We start from the raw sequence: 18,553 nt of genomic DNA, 5'->3' as shown, positions 1-18,553 counted from the left end.
TGTGAATGTCCATTGTCATTTGCCATTCTATGTACCATGAGTTTTGTCGAGTTGCAAAATGGTCTTTGTAATAACATTCAAAGCCACATTTTGAATAGGGTGAGCAATCTTTTATACAGAAGTCCTGTGCAAGTATTTGGTGGGTTAATATAGTTTCAAATAATGCTCATCACTGACGATGCCAGTATGCAGCAAATGTTTTATATTTATCAACAAACCCAATCTCAAGTGCCGATGATAGAGTTGTACGTTGAGTTTAAACAGCAGTCGGGGATGAGTACGGTCGGCGAGGAGGTCAATGTTGATGAGCTCGGGGATATAGATTGGGAAGAAGATAATAATGATAGTGAAGAGGAATTCGAAGCTAACTATGAAGTCGATAACGAAAACGATGACGGAGACTTGGCAGGCAATCCGGTGGTGCAAAGTGAAGCGAATGCCGTTGTAAGCCAACACCCGTTTGGTGTTCCGTCTTTTATGCGGACTCTAGATCTTGAAGCCATGCATGCCCCGGAATTTTCTGAGTATGTGAATATGGTATGTTATGATTATTAACTCAAGTTTCCTGTAGTGCTTAAATAATTTGCCTTGTCTGAAACTGATGCTGGTGCGCACGTCGTAGGTGAAGGCAACGTTGCGGCGGAAGATGGCGAGTTTAGTGTCAGAATGGAATTTGGTTCAAGAGAGTCAGTGATATCTGTAATTAAAAGCTACACCATCTCTAGAGGAGTTGATTACACTGTGTATGAGTCTGAGCCGCAGACATTCTATGCGAAATGCAAGGGGTATGGTGCAGGGTGCGACTGGCTTATCCGATACCCTGCAACAAGAAAATTTATAGCTATTAAAATTCTAAATAATATCAGTTAATAATTTATTCAAAAAAAGAGTTAGCAATAATAATTATTAAGTATTATTATTACTATCTTAAAAAATAATAATAAATTATTAAAAATTCATAAATATTAATTACTCATAAATAACCAGTATTATAAACAAATAATAATAAACTAATCATAATAATAACAACAAATCACTAAAAAATAATAATAACTTAATACACTACACAGTATTACCACAAATAATAAACAGTATCCTGTTATTAAATAATATTATTTATTATTACAATACACTACCTAACTATTAAAATTAGTAAAAAAAAATTCCAAACAGTGTTAAAAAAACCTTTTATTAAACAGTAGTATTATAAGTTATTCTCACTATCATAACCAGTATTATAAACAAATAATAATATACCAATCATAATAATAATTACTCAAATATAACAATAATAACGATAACAATAACTATTTATTATATTGATTTTTTTAATGACAATAACAATAACAATTAATAATTTTTTTTAATTAAACAAATATTGTTAAAAAAAACCGTTGGAGTACAACATTATTATCATTATCATGAAAAATAACAACAAATCACTAACAAATAATAATAACTTAGTACACTAACATAACAAACCAGCATTATAAACAAATAATAATATACCAATCATAATAATAATTACTCAAATATAACAATAATAACCATAACAATAACTATTTATTATATTGATTTTTTTAATATCAATAACAATAACAATTAATATTTTTTTTAATTAAACAAACATCGTTTAAAAAAACCGTTGAGTACGGCATTATTATCATTATCATGAAAAATAACAACAAATCACTAACAAATAATAATAACTTAGTACACTATCTGATTTATTATTAAAAAATATTATTAAATTATTCTCATTGTCATACCCACTATTATAAACAAATAATAATGTAATATTAATAATAATAATAACAATAATAATAATAACATAATAATAACACTACCAAAAAAAATTAAACGGTTATGAGAAATAAATAATAACATAATATTAGTAATAGTAATATTACTAACCACAGTACTAAATACAAACAAAATTTAAATAAATATATATTAAAATAAAAAATTTACTTACCCATTAAGGATGATCCAAATATTCAATAATGTGATCTTTAGGTTTAGTAAAATCACGAACCATTTTTCAAATGATGGTCTTCACTCTAACCAGCCCCGTTTTGCTCTTCTTCTTCCTCACTAAACCACTCAGCAAGCCTCAAAGGGTACCCCTCACCAATGCCTCTCTCTCTCAACAAGCCTTTCACTTTACAAAATTTTCTTCCTGCGTTTTACATCGCACTCGCGTTTATAGCCCCTGGAACTGATGTCCTGAACACGTGTCGTGCATGCAGCAGGGGAGCCTTCAAAACGCAACCTGCGTTTTTCCCTGACAGCTTCAAAACGCATCTTCCGTTTTGCTTCTCCAATGCGGTCAAAAAAGCAGTCTTGGTCTGCATGCAGGGAGCACAGGGACATGTTTTGCTTGTTGGAGCTACTCCCCTTCAAAACGCATCCTACATTTTGCAGCATGCTAATAGCTTTCAGAATTTCTCATGCAGGCAAAACGTTTACTGCGTTTTGCTTTTCCTGCCACTTGCAGATCCACATTCCAGTATTACACGCCATGCAACAATATACTTGAACATCACCATTTTTTCCCCATTCATTAATTAATTTCTGAGAAAAAAATATTACAAAATCAAGTTACATTTTGTAACAAAATTTTATAATAGGAAAAAATAGATTGTTACCAAAAATTACCTTGAAGATCAAAATTTGTTACCACTTTTGTAACGACTTCTGGTTTTTTGTATCAGAAAAATTTGTTACAAAATATCACTTTGAATTGTAACAGTTCCTTTTTTGTTACAAAAACTTTTTGTAACGGGACATACTGCAACGACCATTTTTTTGTTACAAAATCCTTTTGTTTCAAAATTTCGATTTTTTGTAACAAATTTTTTTGCTACACATATTGCTTTTTCTTGTAGTGTCCCTCACTTTGCATCAAGTGACTCATTTTAGTCCCTGAAATTGAATGTCGTGCACCAAACTAGTCCATTCACAAGTTTTTTCTCATTTTTTCTATAAATTCAAAATTCTCAATATCTTTGAATGTAATAATTTCAAGAGTAATACCCCAAATAGGTCCCCAAGGAATTGGCCGTACGACAGATTTGTCCCCCAGGAAAATTAACTAAGTCCCCAGTCCCCAAAATTATTAAATATGTGCCATATACGTCCCTGCTCCAGGTTTAGCCGGTTAACTGAACACTCTCTCTCCTACGTGGAGGTGATGAGTGTGACGTGTCAGGTTAAAGGCTTTCAGGACATGTTGGTCCCTGTACACGTGGTCAAAACGACGTCGTTTAAGGCCTTATCAAAACGACGTCGTTTTTAATTGGACAGATTAGTCCCCAACCTTTATGATAAGAATGTGTGAAAACGCAGCGTTTGAACAGGGACCTTGGATAAAAACGCATGTCCCTCTCCCTTGGCTCTGTTAAATGACTTGAAACCCCAAACCCTTACCCAAATTTTACAAGGCTACCCTTCATCTTCCTCAACTCTGTTGACATTGACTGTAGTCTGTAACAGTCGTTTGACGAGGCTAACGGCGAATGTGTGGTGGCGGTGGACTGTGGTGCATATCGCCATTGTTGGAGGTAAGTCTTCTAATTTCTTTTCTGAATTAATTCAGAGGCGAAGATTCATGTATGATGAACATGCATGTCATGTGTAGGGTAGATTAAAGATATTGTTTTGCTAGTGTTGGTTAAGTCAAAGTTCTAAATTGATTTAGTCTGTGACGTTTCATAGTAACATTATCGATGTCGGTGTTAAAAAATTGAATTCTGTTTTAATGTTCTTGTAATGGCTTCGTTGCTTGTTTAAGTTGTGATAGATTTTTATTTTGTTAGTTTAGATGAGTGAAGACGTGATACCCGTATTTCACTACGGTGGAAGCTTTGTGAGAGACAACAAGGGAGTACTTGTGTACATCAATGGAGAAGTCTAGAAGTTTCCCCCAATGGACATTGATCTGATATGTTTCTTTGACCTGAAGAAACTTTTTTTGGACTTGGGTTACCATGACTATAAGGCAATGTTTTGGTATGATCCGAGTGCTACTGACCTGGAGTCTGGTGTGGAGTTGTTACCTGAGTCAGACATTGAATTTGAGTATGAGTCTGAACAATTTTTGACCCCGGAAGACTCAAGTGATGATGGAGGAAATGGGTTTGATTGGCCTCAATTTAATCCGAGTGCAGAATTTGGGGAGGTCCAATTTCAGCTGAACATGGAGTTTGAGTCACTTGAACAATTTAAGCAGGCTCTGAAGGACTTTACCATATCAGAGGGTAGAAGGATATTTTACATGAAGAATGATAAGAAAAGGGTTAGAGCTGCTTGTATACATGGAAGCTTCATGCCTGAAAAAGAAGTGCAAAAAGCCAAGGCAAAGGCAAGAAAAGCAGCTAAGGAAAAGGCAAAGGTACAGGCTGCTAAAGAAGCTAATGAAAGCGAGAAAGCTAAAGGGGTGGTGGAAATGAATGAGGCTTTTCCTGAAGGTGATAAAAACAATGAGGGACATACTACCAATGAGGTAGAAGCACAAGCTAATACAGCAGAAAATGCAAAATGTGGAAATGAAGGTGAGAAAATTGGTGAAACAGAGAAGCATGACTGTCCCTGGCTTATATACTGCGCAAAGAACTCACGATCAGGTGGATACCAAATAAAGACCTACAATCACACTCACACTTGTGGAAGAGAGTTTGGTAGCAATATGGCAGATCAACATTGGGTAGCAAGGAAACTAGAAAAGAGATTGTTGAGTCAGCCACGGTTGACACATGCAGAGGCATGGGATCACATGAAGGTTGATTACAATGTGATACTCAGTGATAAAATGCTGTACAGAGGACTTCGGATGGCCAGGGAAAAGTATGTTGGTAACGAGAAGGCGCAATATGGGAAGTTGCGTGACTATCTAAACGAGATACACCGGTATGAGGTTATTTTATTTCAAAGACTAACATTATGTTAATTCTCGTTTGATAAAAGTAACTTGCTGTGATATGAAAAAATATTAGAATATTGTTAGTGATCTTAGTGAATTATGGTGTAATTCTGGTTTACACAGGAGCAATGAAGGTTCATCTGCACTGTTGGCAGTGGAGCCTATACCTCAATCTCCTCCTTTATTTGATAAGTTGTATATTTGCTTAAATGCCTGTAAAAGGGGGTTCAAGGCTGGATGTCGCCCTTTGATAGGTTTAGATGGATGCTTCCTGAAGGGTTTTTATGGGGGACAATTATTGTCAGCTGTAGGACAAGACGCGAACAATCATTTTTATGTGATTGCGTATGCAGTAGTTAACAGTGAGATGAAGGCAAGTTGGAAATGGTTTCTGCAGTTGTTACAAGATGATCTTGGGCAATGCACTGCCGATGGTTGGAACTTCATTAGTGATCAACAGAAGGTATCCCTGAACTAGCCTTAGTGTATGTTATGTTAACTAACTAAATGCATTGTATCCTTCATGGTTTAATGACTGTTAACTATGTTTTTTGTTACCATAACAAGCATGTTAATGCATATTATTTTCTGGTCTGTCTGAACTGTAATGCAGGGTCTTCTACCAGCACTGAAGGAGGTCATGCCTAACGCCCATCACAGAAACTGCGTTAGGCACATCTGGAAGAATTTCACAAACAAATACAAGGATACACAGCTTAAGAATGTGGTGTGGGCTTGTGCCAAAAGCTCAACCGTTGCAGAGTTTAATGATAATATGCAAAGGCTGAAGAGAATGAATGAGGACGCGTGGGCTTACCTTGCAAAATTGGATCTAGGATGCTGGACTAAGTCAAAATTCAGCCACTACCCTAAATTGGACAATATCACCAATAACATGACAGAGGTGTGGAATGCCAAAATAGTACACTATAGGGGAAAACCTATACTCACAATGCTAGAGGAGCTCAAATGTTACATTATGCGAAGGATGGCATAACACAAAAAGGCCCTAAGCATGTACACTGGGGTAGTTGCTCCTGTACAACAAAAAAGGATGGAAGCAATTATGAAGGACACCAAGCACTGGACTGCTCAATGGACTGGTGATGATGCTAGACAGGTATTTGAGGTGCAAATGCACATGAAGAAGCTGAGGGTGCACTTAGGTAATAGCACATGTACATGTAACATGTGGCAACTTACAGGTATAACACTCTAAGTTATGCATTTTTAGTTATTATTCTTACAAACTGTATATCTAATTGTTTTTTATAATCACTTATAGGAATTCCATGTGTGCATGCCATGGCTGCTATTGCTAAGAGGGGAGACAGAGCAGACACATATGTGCACAAGTGGCTGAAGATGGATGCCTTCAGAGCAACATATGGTCATTCCATTAGCCCTGTCAACAGTGAAGAGTATTGGGAGAAGTCTGGAGAAATAAGCTCAATCCCTCCCAAGATTAAGAGGCCAATAGGGCGTCCAGTAAAGAGAAGGAAACGAGATCCAGTAGAAGATGGAGCAGAGGATAATAAGGCAAAAAGGACCTTCCGAGTCACATGCGGAAAATGTGGAGAGACTGGCCACAATGCTAAGACCTGCAAGGGAGCTCCTAAGGCTGGAACTAATCCTAAAGGAAAGGTCAAAGAAAATTCCAAGGAAAAGTCAACTGCAACACAAGAAGAGGTTCAGGTTTCTCAATCGGCACCAGTAACTGAGGTATACATGAATAATACTTACATTCTTCTGCTAAATGTGTTACATTGTGCAGCCTGATATGTGTGATAACATGCTTAGGATTCAAGTTTTTGACATGAAATAGTTGTTGTGCTATAGAGACCAACTTGACATATAAATTAGTATTTAGGGACCTATTTGACTTATAGTAGCATTTTTAAAGGACCTATTTGACTTATAAAATACATCGTCAAGGATTTAATTGTCCTAATAAATTTGCTTACTTATGAGGTTACCCAGCCTGAGGCACCAACAAATCATACTTTACCAGACATAGGAATGAATGTGAATGCTGCAACTGTAAGTATGCTTCATAATATGTTTCACTATTAATTCCTAAACATTACTTACTAATATCTTATTTTAGAATACTCATAATTTTTTACAATTCAATAAGGGAATACAAAATCAGCCTCAGCAGCCTAGTAGACGTCCAAAGTAGACAATAATTAGGCCCAAGAGACAGGAAAGTGTGAGTGTTGAGACAATGGCAGCTGCAAGTAGTGGCACAACCTCCAGAATATTCAAATTCATTCCAACGCCCGGACTGAACCAATCTAAGAAGAAATGATGCTTTGGAAGAAACTTATTCTGAAATGGACCTGCTAGTGTTTACTCTTGTAATACTTTTGAGCACCACTTTACCTCAGTATGTGTATAAGGAAATAGACCTTCTTTATTTTGCTAACATTTTGAAACAATTTATGAACATCCTCTATGTTGATGCTACCTGATGTTAACATTCTGATGCATGTTATTTGAATAGTCTGGTTTGGATTATATATTATTTTTGGTTTAATCCACTTTGCCAATTTACTTTGCATACTTTGAATTCGATATAGACTAGCTTCAAGTTAGCTTCATTATCAACTTCTAATATTCATTTAACTAAAATGAGCCATTCAAATACAATATTTTTTTCAACAAAGATACAATGGCAATTGCTTAAATAACCACCACATAAATACAAAACATAATCACAACTATAAGTGCACCTATTATTACACTACTAAACAAGCTTAGAACACTGTCCTTCTTAAGTTTCGAACTATCTTCATTCCTCTTTATTAACATCTCCTCCAATTGTTTCACTCTCTCCTCCAAGCAATAATCCGAACCTGCAACAAATTCTTCACCCACGCATGTCTCCACAGAGGCCAATCTACCCCTTTCAACTACATCATCCACCAAATACCCAAAGATCTCATCAAACCATACAAAAAAATCACAATATCCTTGCTTTTCCTGCAATCAGAATAACAGAACATAAATCATCACATTATCAAAACTACAGCACCACAAAAATTTACTACTCTAAAGTACCTTGAATTGAGGACAGCCAAAGAATAGCCTATTCGGGTTTTCTGCTGTGCGAGACCTGGATATTATGGCATATGTCCTGCACTTACACTTCGGATGTTCTCCTCTTCTAAGTCGCCCCCTTCGGATGCCAGTCGAACCGCTGTCAACATTGAAGACATCATCCATAGTTCTCCGACCGCGTCTCCGACTTGCAACTGACGTGCTGCCTCCACTCGCCATCATCTTCTTCGAAGCCAAAAACTCTCTCTCACATACTAACATACATGGGTTGGAAGCACAGGGAGTAAAAAGTGAAGACCTAATTTCATGTTCATCCCCTTTATAACAGCGATGTCAGGTCCCTGTTCAAACGTTGCGTTTTCACACATTCTTATCATAAAGGTTAGGGACTAATCTGTCCAATTAAAAACGACGTCGTTTTGATAAGGCCTTAAACGACGTCGTTTTGACCACGTGTACAGGGACCAACGTGTCCTGAAAGCCTTTAACCTGACACGTCACACTCATCACCTCCACGTAGGAGAGAGAGTGTTCAGTTAACCGGCTAAACCTGGAGCAGGGACGTATATGGCACATATTTAATAATTTTGGGGACTGGGGACTTAGTTAATTTTCCTGGGGGACAAATCTGTCGTACGGCCAATTCCTTGGGGACCTATTTGGGGTATTACTCTAATTTCAATTCTATTTTTTCACATGTTATGCAAATACAAGTGCTTTTATAAAATATTTTTTCTCTTGCGGATACTCCTAACCGCCATCTTAGAGTTGACGTGAAGGCATTTCAATCACCCTCACTACCATCTCCGACCTCTTTTGTCTAGACTAAAGAGGTCGGAGATGGTAGTGGGGTTGCTAGAAGTGACTTCAGTCTAGCCCATTTACACACAATGGAAACATGTATTTCATAAGAACAAAAAAATGTTTCTTTTAATTATTGATTTCTTGTTAAAAACACATGTTTTTGATGAAAAATGTGTATAATCAATCATATAATTCTTTTTTTATAATAACATATTTATATATTACAAAATTTATCAATGTTAAATTATTATAAAAAAATTTATATAATTAAAAATGAATTCTTAAATTTTTTTATGAAAGATCTTATATTTAAACGATATATGAAAAAATAGAATTGAAATTAGTGCATCCAAGATATTGAAAATTTTAAATTTAAAAAAAATGAGAAAAAAAGTGGTGAAGGGACTAGTTTGGCGCGTGACATTCAATTTCATGAACTAAAATGAGTAACTTAATGCAAAGTGAGAGACTAATTTGGTACATCTATAAAATGATGACATAATGGACGACACGTGGACGAATACTGTTGCGACACGTGGCACAAATTAACATGTGGCCAAATAGCATTATGACACGTGGCACAACCATCCATATCAGCATGCCACGTGTGACTGGTCACCACATCATTATATCATTACACGTGGCCAGACCATGGAGTGACACGTGTCACTAACAACCCACCTTATCAAGCCATGCCATCACATCGTTAATGGAAAATAGATCAAGGACTAACGTAGTGCACTTTTGTCAATCTCATGGACGTAATTGGTGCAATGGAATCCTAGGGACGATTTTAGGGTACGACGCCAATCTCATGGACCATTTTGGAATTTAACTCGGTATTGGCAATAACAAACAAGTTTAGCAGAACTTGTGACAACTTCAAGTCATTAATTTCCAAGGAATGGGTGCATGGGTATGTAAGTGCATAATTAAACTACTATCTCTAGCATACTTTCAATTCTTAATAAATTTATTAATTACCACATAAGTATTGGATTTGGTGGCTACTATGCTAACCATGCAGGAGAAAGGAATAAGATGTCAAAACACACTAGTATTTGCCAGCTGTGTTTTCAGTACGCCATGTCTTTTTCAAGTTTGTTACAATTTTTATTTATTTTATCTTATTGTATAATTGGTGTTACTGACTTAACCCTTAACTATTAAATTCAACAATTCATATTGGAATGTGATACCAAAATTGAAGTTTTTGTTGAAACATTATCAAAAAGAATTTATGGGAAAAGTTGATGAAGGTCTAAAAAGGTATATGATTAATTGTATTTACTTTTTTTCTTTGTTTAATGGCATTTATTTGTATGATCTAATCTATACTTTTTATTTTAAAATTTTTTGTATCTAATAATATTCTAATACGTGAAGGTTTGTATTAGATTTTTTTATCTGTCAACGAGAGCAACATGCATTGGTATCTAGTTGTTTTTATTTGTGCAATCATCAAACAATTCTGCTAAATTCCTTATCGATTATTTCAAATAAAGAGGAAAAGAGATCGAGTATTGTAAAGCTGGTAAATTAACTTTCCCTATTTTCAGTTTTATGACATTTTTTTAAAAGTTTTAAATAACATCCTTTATTTAATTTTTTTCTTATATGAATAGGCAAAATATCTGGAAGATATGCTTAAGTATGACTCGTTCTATAAATACAGCACTCCATTTTGGCCACAGATACTTGATTTTACATTTGTGGATATACTAGAAATAGGAGAACAAGCTCTTGGCTCGTAAGGAATATCTGTATTTGTGTTTTCCTCTTTGAAATATTTATCTGCATAAGCTAACCCTGTCTTATTTAATACAGTAATAATTGTGGGGTATGGGTGGCAACCTGGATGACAAACTACAAGAAGACATATTGTTATACAATAAATGTAATTTTTTTTTTTTGCTTAAAAAAAATAGTACCTCATTTACTAATGTGTATGGTTTTGTTGGTAACCTAAAATATTTATGTTTTTTAGGTTAATGATAGTACGAGAATGCGACTTATGTTGGATTTGATTCTAAGGCCCCACAATTTAATGCTGCATAATGTCATTAACTCTGCTTCTAAGAATTACAATAAGTATAAACAAAAAGATTCAAACAATAACTATATTTTCTATGGGCTCTTTTTGAAAATTGATGTTTCTGTCTTTTAGTTCAATTATATTTGAATTTAGATGAAGCTTAATTTTCATTCTAACATTTCTATTTCTTGAACTACTTCTGTGTTGTAAGGTAGACAAATTCTCATATTTAGAATAATATTAAAAGTTACTAGTAATATATAGGTATAAATAAATTACTAGTTATTGTATAAAGTATAAACAACAAACGGAAGCTGATATTACAGAGGTTTATTAAGAATGTGTAGTTAAATAAATTCAGTGCTGCCAATTAATTGTTGGTGAATGTAATTGAATAAACAAAAGCAGTTTCTGAATCTGTAATAAAAACCAAAAAGTTGAAACTAACTCATCAGGAAAGCTATATGTATTAACGAAGTAAATCTTAAAAAGAGTTATCTAATCTTTCTATTTAGTTATTACTGATGACGAGGAACAAGAATGTGGCTAATTATATTAAAGAAAGGTCAAGCCCAAACAAGTTTTCATTATTGATTCATATGAACCATTAAACCATTTATTCTTTCTTTTATCAATTATTATATCGTGTCCTTTTTGAACTGGAATTATATTATAGCTTTGACTAAAGAGCAAAGCTTCAAATAGATATTTATTACCAAGAAATTGAACAACATTATAAATTGCTGATGGCTTATTCTACAAACTCATTAACTGATACTCTTCCTCTCTTCCATAGCATCATTCTAAGCGATTTCCATCACTTGCCACAAAAAATATCAATTTCATTTGCATATGATATCAACTTAATGTGCCAACTCAGTTTACTATTGTCAGAGATAAATTTAGGTCTAACATGGGTCACAAATTAAAATTTGAGTAGTTATTTTTTGGTATAATGCAATTTAAAGAGCCATTTTGGTATATATCTTTAGAATGAAAGAAAAAAAAAATCTTACATAATGACATTAATAAGGATAGTAAGTTGTTTTACTTTTACAATATCAAAGAGTTACATATATGCTACAAGCTTTGTAGCAAGACAGTAGTTAATGAACATGCAGCAATTTTTACATACAAATTAACATGCAGCAATTTTTACACACAAATTAACATTAAAAAAAAATATCTAATCAAGACGGAATAAGCTGAAAGCTTCCTCAAAGTGCAGATCAATGCCCTCAGGAGCTAATGAACATTCACATATGCTTTTTACTTTGTTAATCTGCATATATTAATATAAACGGATAATATTAGTATGAAACTTGTAAAAATCACTCTTTGATAGCATTATGAAATATGGACTATAAGAGAAGAATTAAAATAACCCTATAATGAAAATTAAAAAAAAAAACTTTTTATATGGATTATAAGAGAAGAATTAAAATATCTAAGCCAAAAAAAAAATTTCCCCTTCTCCACCGTAAAAAAAATGAAAATCACAATTCACATTATGCAATAGTCAATATGCACCTCAAATTGCAATATAATAATAAGTTTGATTTTTATTTTTTTTAAAATTATGAAAAATGTTATGAAAATAAAGATTAGAGTTTGGAAAGGGAAGAAAGATAAAAGAGGATTGAGAGTATAAGGGATGACTTTATTAATGATTGGTATGTGTACAAAACTCTAAAAGGGAGCTATTTATGGTCAAGAGTCTAACTTCTAGCTGACTTAGCTAAGTTGAGTGATTCTATCTATTTGAAATTTAAAATACAGTTACAATCTAGGACATTCATAACAGATATATTTATAACACTCTCCTTGGATGTTCCTAGTGGTAATACGTTAGATAGCTGTCTCATTCAAAACCTTACCAAAAAAAATCCAGTGGGATAAAAACCATGGTTAAGGAAAAGAGTACGGTTTGTATTACTCTCCCTAATAATTACATCACTTGATATCTCTTAGTTGGCGCATCCCAGTCTTGTATACTAGCTTCTTAAATATTGAAGTAGGTAGTGCTTTAGTGAACAAATATGCTAAATTATCATTGGAACGAATTTGTTGAACGTTTATATCACCACTTTGTTGAAGATCATGAGAGTAGAAGAACTTTGGTGAGATATGTTTTGTTTTATTTCCTTTGATGTATCCCTCCTTTAGTTGATGTATGCATGTAGAGTTATCTTCGTATATGACTGTAGGTATTTTTTTCATCGGTAAACCACACATATCTTGAACATGTTGGGTGATTGACCTATGCCAAACACATTCTCGAGTTGCTTTATGAATTGCCAATATCTTGAACATGTTGGGTGATTGACCTATGCCAAACACATTCTCGAGTTGCTTTATGAATTGCCAATATTTCTACATGATTTGAGGAGGCTGCGGCTATAATTTGCTTTGTTGAGCACCAAGATATAGTTGTTCCTCCACTTGTGAATAGATAACCTGTTTGTGACCTCCTTTTATGCGAATCAGAAAGAAAACCTGCATCTGCATATCCAACTAATTACAATATTGTTTCATTAGTTAAATAAACCTTTATTAATAGATCCTTGAAGGTATCTTAATATATGTTTGACACCATTCCAATGTCTTCTAGTCGGACAAGAACTAAATCTCGATAACAAGTTTACTGAAAATGCTATATCTGGTCTTGTATTGTTAGCGAGATACATTAGCGCACCAATAGCACTAAGATAAGGTACTTCAAGACCAAAGATCTCTTCTTTACTTTCACAAAGTTGAATGGATCTTTATCCACATCTAATGATCTCACTACCATTGGAGAGTACTCAATGGGTATGCCTTATCCATAATTTTTTCAAAAATTTCTCAGTATAAGTTGACTGATGGATGAATATATCATCCTTCAAGTGTTCAATTTATAAATCAAGGAAAAATTTTGTCTTGCTAAGATATTTCATTTCAAATTCTCTTTTTAAATAATCCACAATTTTTGGAATCTCTTTGGGTGATCCAAGGATGTTTAAATTATCAACATATACTGTAATAATAATAAATTTGTATTCAAATCTCTTTATGAACACACATGGACATACACGGTCATTTTTATATCCATCTTTCAATAAGTATTTACTCAGACATTTATACCACATAAGTCCGGATTGTTTTAATCCATACAAGGATTTTTGAAGTCTTACTTAACAAATTTCTGGAGAATTATTATATGCTTCAGGCACTTTGAATTCTTCAGAGACTTTCATATAAATTTCTTTAAAAAGAAGGTGATTCAATCCCAATTTTTTCTTGTGATAGTCTTGTAATTAAAGGGTGTCAAGGGAGGTCTTATGGAAAGTTTTGGAAAGAAAGAGAGTAAGAATCGCATATATTCGTGCAATTAAAGACATGTATGATGAGGCTACAATTAGTGTGAAGACTTAAGGTGGTGTGACAGAAAAATTTTCTATTGGTATAGGATTACACCAGAGATCATCCTTAAGTCCATACCTTTTCATATTAGTCTTGGATGTACTCACAGAGCATATCTAAGAGCATGTGCCATGGTGCATACTTTTTGTCGATGGAGAGAAGCTCTAGAAGTGTATAGTCTGCGCATAAACTGTAGCAAGATGGAATCTATGAAATGTATGGCCGCCGAAGGAAAAATCCTAATATTTGATATAAAGATTGGAGAAAATATCCTACAAAAAATTAAAAGTTTTAAGTATCTTGGGTGCATCATACAGGATAATAGAGAGATTGAATATGATGATCCAAACAGGTTGGTCAAAATGGTAGAGTGCGTCTGGTTTTATATGTGACAAAAAAGTGTCTTTAAAACTTAAAGGTAAATTTAATCACACTACTATCAGACCGGCTATACTTTATGGTACAAAGTGTTGGGCGGCTAAAAATGAATACGAACATAAGTTAAGTGTGGCAGAGATGAAGATATTGATATGGATGAGCAGTATACGCGATTGGATAGAATAAGGAACGAAGATATAAAAGAGAGAGTTGGAGTAGCACCTATTGTGGAAGAGATGGTAGAATCGCGTGTCAGATAGTTTGGACATATGAGAAGAAGACCGACAGAGCATCCAGTCAAGAGGGTGGATGAGATGGAAGATGAAGAAGGGGTGAAGGCAGAGGAAGACCTAGAAAGACTATCCATGAGATGGTCAAATGAGATATACATGTAAATGATCTCTTTGTAGACATGATATATGATAGAGCTCAATGACATCGTTTGATTCATGTAGCCGACCCCACCTAATGGAACAAGACTTCGTTGTGGTTGTTGTTAATAATTGATTATATAAATTAACTGTTAAATTATATATTGGGATCACTTTGTCAAATAGAATATATATTTAGGATTTATTTTATCAAAAGAAAATATTAAAGTCTATTTTGTCAAAATCAGAATTTGTTAAATACCAAAATGGCTATTTACACGAAAAAAAAAGTAAAAATTTGAAGAAGAAAAAGGAGGAGGAAGAGAGAGAGAAATCGGATAAAAATAATTGGAGCAAAAATAAATAAAAAAAGATATGTAGAAATTAATATTTTTTCAAATCAATTTTTCATTCAAAATTTAAATTTTGAATGAAAAATAATTTAGAGATTAAACAGATCTGAAAAATAAAAAATAACAGAAAAAAAAGAAAGAAGCAAATAAAAAAAGATACGTAAAAATTAATATTTTTTCAAATCAATTTTTCATTCAAAATTTAAATTTTGAATTGCTATAATTTAGAGATTAAAGTTAAACAGATCTTAAAAATAAAAAATAACAGAAAAAAAAGAAAGACGCAAAGGAAAAGCACAAAAATTTCAAAGATTCAACCATTATGAAAAATAAAAAATAAGAGACCAAGAAGCAAAAAAATAAATGAAAAAGACAAAAATAAATTAAATCAATATATGGACATCAATGGCTATGTATGTATAAGCATAAGCTAAAGCAATAACGGCACATGATGAATGATATACACAGCATGAATAGTTGCACCATCTATCCTTCGTAAACTTTGACATGCTGAAATTTTACTAACTTAAAATCTTCTATTAGAAGAACAGTAATAAATTATACGCTGATTACTTATTTTTAGTGTACACCTAATTATTTAAACATTTAAAAAAAATAGTTTAAAATTTTTAATTCAATTCTTTTTGTTTCGAATTAAAAAAATAGTGTGAGATCAATTCTCTCAAACATTCAATTCAATTCTTTTTTATTAGAGTTTTCAAACACACTTAGTTGAAGAGAATAATTTAACTGAATTCTTCTTAAATAAAGATTTTAAATAAAATACTAAAATTAATTATTAATATTATGACGGTGACTAAAATTAATTTCTAACACAACCGTAATAAAATTTAATATAATTTAACTAAATATATCAAATTAAAATATAATTTAAATATAAATTTAACATAATTAACAAACACAAAATTTTTAACATATAAATTAAAATAATATAAAATATAAAAATTTTCATTTATTTGCAAGAGCAGATCTCCATCTCCATAAAAATTTGCAAATTGTGTTAGTCTTTCACATAAATAATTCCCACAAATACTTTTCAATGTGAGTTTTTTTGCCATTTCTTTTTATAATAATATAAAAAATAAATTCTGATAGACAAACATATCGAATAAATCTCCATAGTGGTCCCTAAGATTTACGCATTACTTAATGTGGTCTTCGAGATTCCAATTTCACTATTGTAGTTCCCTAGATAGAACTTCGGACACCATAGTAGTTCTTGAGCATCTTTCTGGCGAAGAGTCAGCTATTGCAGTGTTGACGTGGCATCACTTTGCTATGTTGAACCCAGTTTGGTCCCTCCTTCTATGAGCCACTTAGTTTTGGCACTGCTACCACTGCTAGAGTCCCATTTTTGGTGCCGCTAGGAGGGGTGTACGTGAGGAAGAAGAGGAAGAATAGTGTGTCCAGATTTAGGAGGGCGTTGCAAAGGAGCGTGCCGGAAAAGAAGCAGTTGTCGGTGGTGCTGGTGTTGAACTTCGTCGAGAGGAAGGAGGTTTAGGCTTGCGAGGGAAAGTCGGCGATGGTAGGGCAGTTAACATAGTGAGAGGAGAACAACGTGCAGTGGGCGATGGGGAAGGCCGGCGAGGACAGGGTACACGTGGTGGTGTTGGAGGACCAGGGCACCATAGTGGTCCCTGAGCATCTTTCCAGTGAAGAGTTAGTTATCACAATGCTGACGTGGCATCACTTTGCCATGCTGGACCCAATTTGGTCCCTCCTTCTCCGAGTCGCTTTGTTCTAGCGCTGCTACCACTGTGGGAGTCTCGTTCTTGGTGCCGCTGGGAGGGGTGTATGTGAGGAAGAAGAGGAAGAATGGCGTGTCGAGATTCAGGAAGGCATTTTAGAGGAGCATGCCAGAAAGGAAGCGATCGTGGATGATGTCGGTGCTGAATTTTGTCGGGAGGAAAGAAGTTCAGGCTTGAGAGAAAAAGCCGACGACGGTAGGGGCGATTGACGTAGCAAGAAAAGAGGAATGTGCAGTGGGTGCTGGGGAAGGCCGGCGAGGACAGGGTACACGTGGTGGTGTCAGACGACCAGAGCACCATAGTGGCCTAAGCATCTTTCCGGCAAAAAGTCAGCTATCGCAGCGCTGATGTGGCATCACTTTGCCACATTGGACCCAAGTTGGTCCCTTTTTCTCCGAGCCGCTTAGTTCTGGCGTTGCTACTGCTGCCGGAATCCCGTTCTTGGTGTCGCTGGGCGGGGTGTACTTGAGGAAGAATGGTGTGTCCAGATTCGAAAAGGCGTTTCAGAGGAGCGTGCTGGAAAAAAAGCGGCCATGGGTGGTGCCGATGCTAAACTTCGTCGAGAGGAAGAAAGTTCAGGCTTGCGAGGGAAAGCTGTCGACGGTAAGAGCAGTTGATGTAGCGAAAGGAGAGCAATGTGCAATAGGCGCTGGGGAAGCCAGCGAGGACAGGGTACACGTAGTAGTGTCGGAGGACCAGGGTTGGTTGTTTGTTAGGATTTACGACTGTTTCAACGACCCTGACGCCTCGGAGTTCCTGATGGAACATCTTTATCTTGCGGTCCATAACGAACTTCAGGGTTTGTTCTGGGAAGCTGAAGAAGAAAAGGATAAAAATGACAATTCAAGTGTTTCTGTTGCTGAAGTTGCTACTGAAGTGAAAACACTGAGGGAGATGCAAGTGAAGATTCGAGCTCTTACTCTACAACCGTAGCGGTTAAGAAGGTAATGTTTTAGGTGGAGGGAATGGAAAGTAGGAGGTGTGGACTGTGGAAATTTTTTGCTGAGGACCCCAAAGACAACCTTGACCTTTCTAGTTCCGATAGATTTGCATTTTTCTATGGATGATGCTCTCAGTATTAGCAATGTCAATGCTGACTCCATTGTTAGCAGAAGGTGTCTACTATTATCGAAATTGAAGCATAAAAAAGTATGGTCAAGATAGGAGATTATTGCCGTAAAAAAAGAAGAAGAATAGTGAAAAAATTCTCTAACGTGACAAAATAATGTCACATGAGCACTGTGATAACTTACTCATTGTCAAAAAAATTAAAATACCGAAAATCACATTTAATAATCTTACAAATCTCAAAAACCACTTAGAATTTACTCCAAAAATATCCAAATACTAAAAATTATGAAAAGTTGTCAAATTTCATTTCTAATATAAGTATCTAACCTAATTTAATTTGAATCTCTAATTGTATTCCACTCTTTCTCAAATCCCCCTTGCACAGT

General features: G+C 34.6%; 1 protein-coding gene across 1 annotated transcript; it reads right to left on the bottom strand.

Moving 5' to 3' along the window:
* Nucleotides 1-7,606: 7,606 nt before the first annotated feature.
* Nucleotides 7,607-8,203, bottom strand: LOC107468959 (uncharacterized). Its single transcript, XM_016088337.2, has 2 exons — nucleotides 7,985-8,203; nucleotides 7,607-7,906 (listed from the first exon to the last, which is right to left on the bottom strand). The coding sequence occupies exons 1-2, from the start codon at nucleotides 8,201-8,203 to the stop codon at nucleotides 7,607-7,609; spliced, it is 519 nt and encodes a 172-aa protein (XP_015943823.2).
* Between the last annotated feature and the right edge of the window lie 10,350 nt (nucleotides 8,204-18,553).

Source organism: Arachis duranensis, chromosome 10 (assembly GCF_000817695.3).
Source record: "Arachis duranensis cultivar V14167 chromosome 10, aradu.V14167.gnm2.J7QH, whole genome shotgun sequence".
NCBI classification, from domain to species: Eukaryota; Viridiplantae; Streptophyta; class Magnoliopsida; order Fabales; family Fabaceae; genus Arachis; species Arachis duranensis.
The sequence above is the reverse complement of the archived record's forward strand: the minus strand, read 5'-3'. Positions and strand labels throughout refer to the sequence as shown.

Excerpts from the sequence above, each read along its gene's own strand:
- LOC107468959 (XM_016088337.2), bottom strand. The coding sequence starts at position 8,203 with ATGGCGAGTGGAGGCAGCACGTCAGTTGCAAGTCGGAGACGCGGTCGG. Across the intron at positions 7,907-7,984 it reads TTGGCTGTCCTCAATTCAAG|GAAAAGCAAGGATATTGTGA; the intron begins GTACTTTAGAGT and ends TTCTGATTGCAG.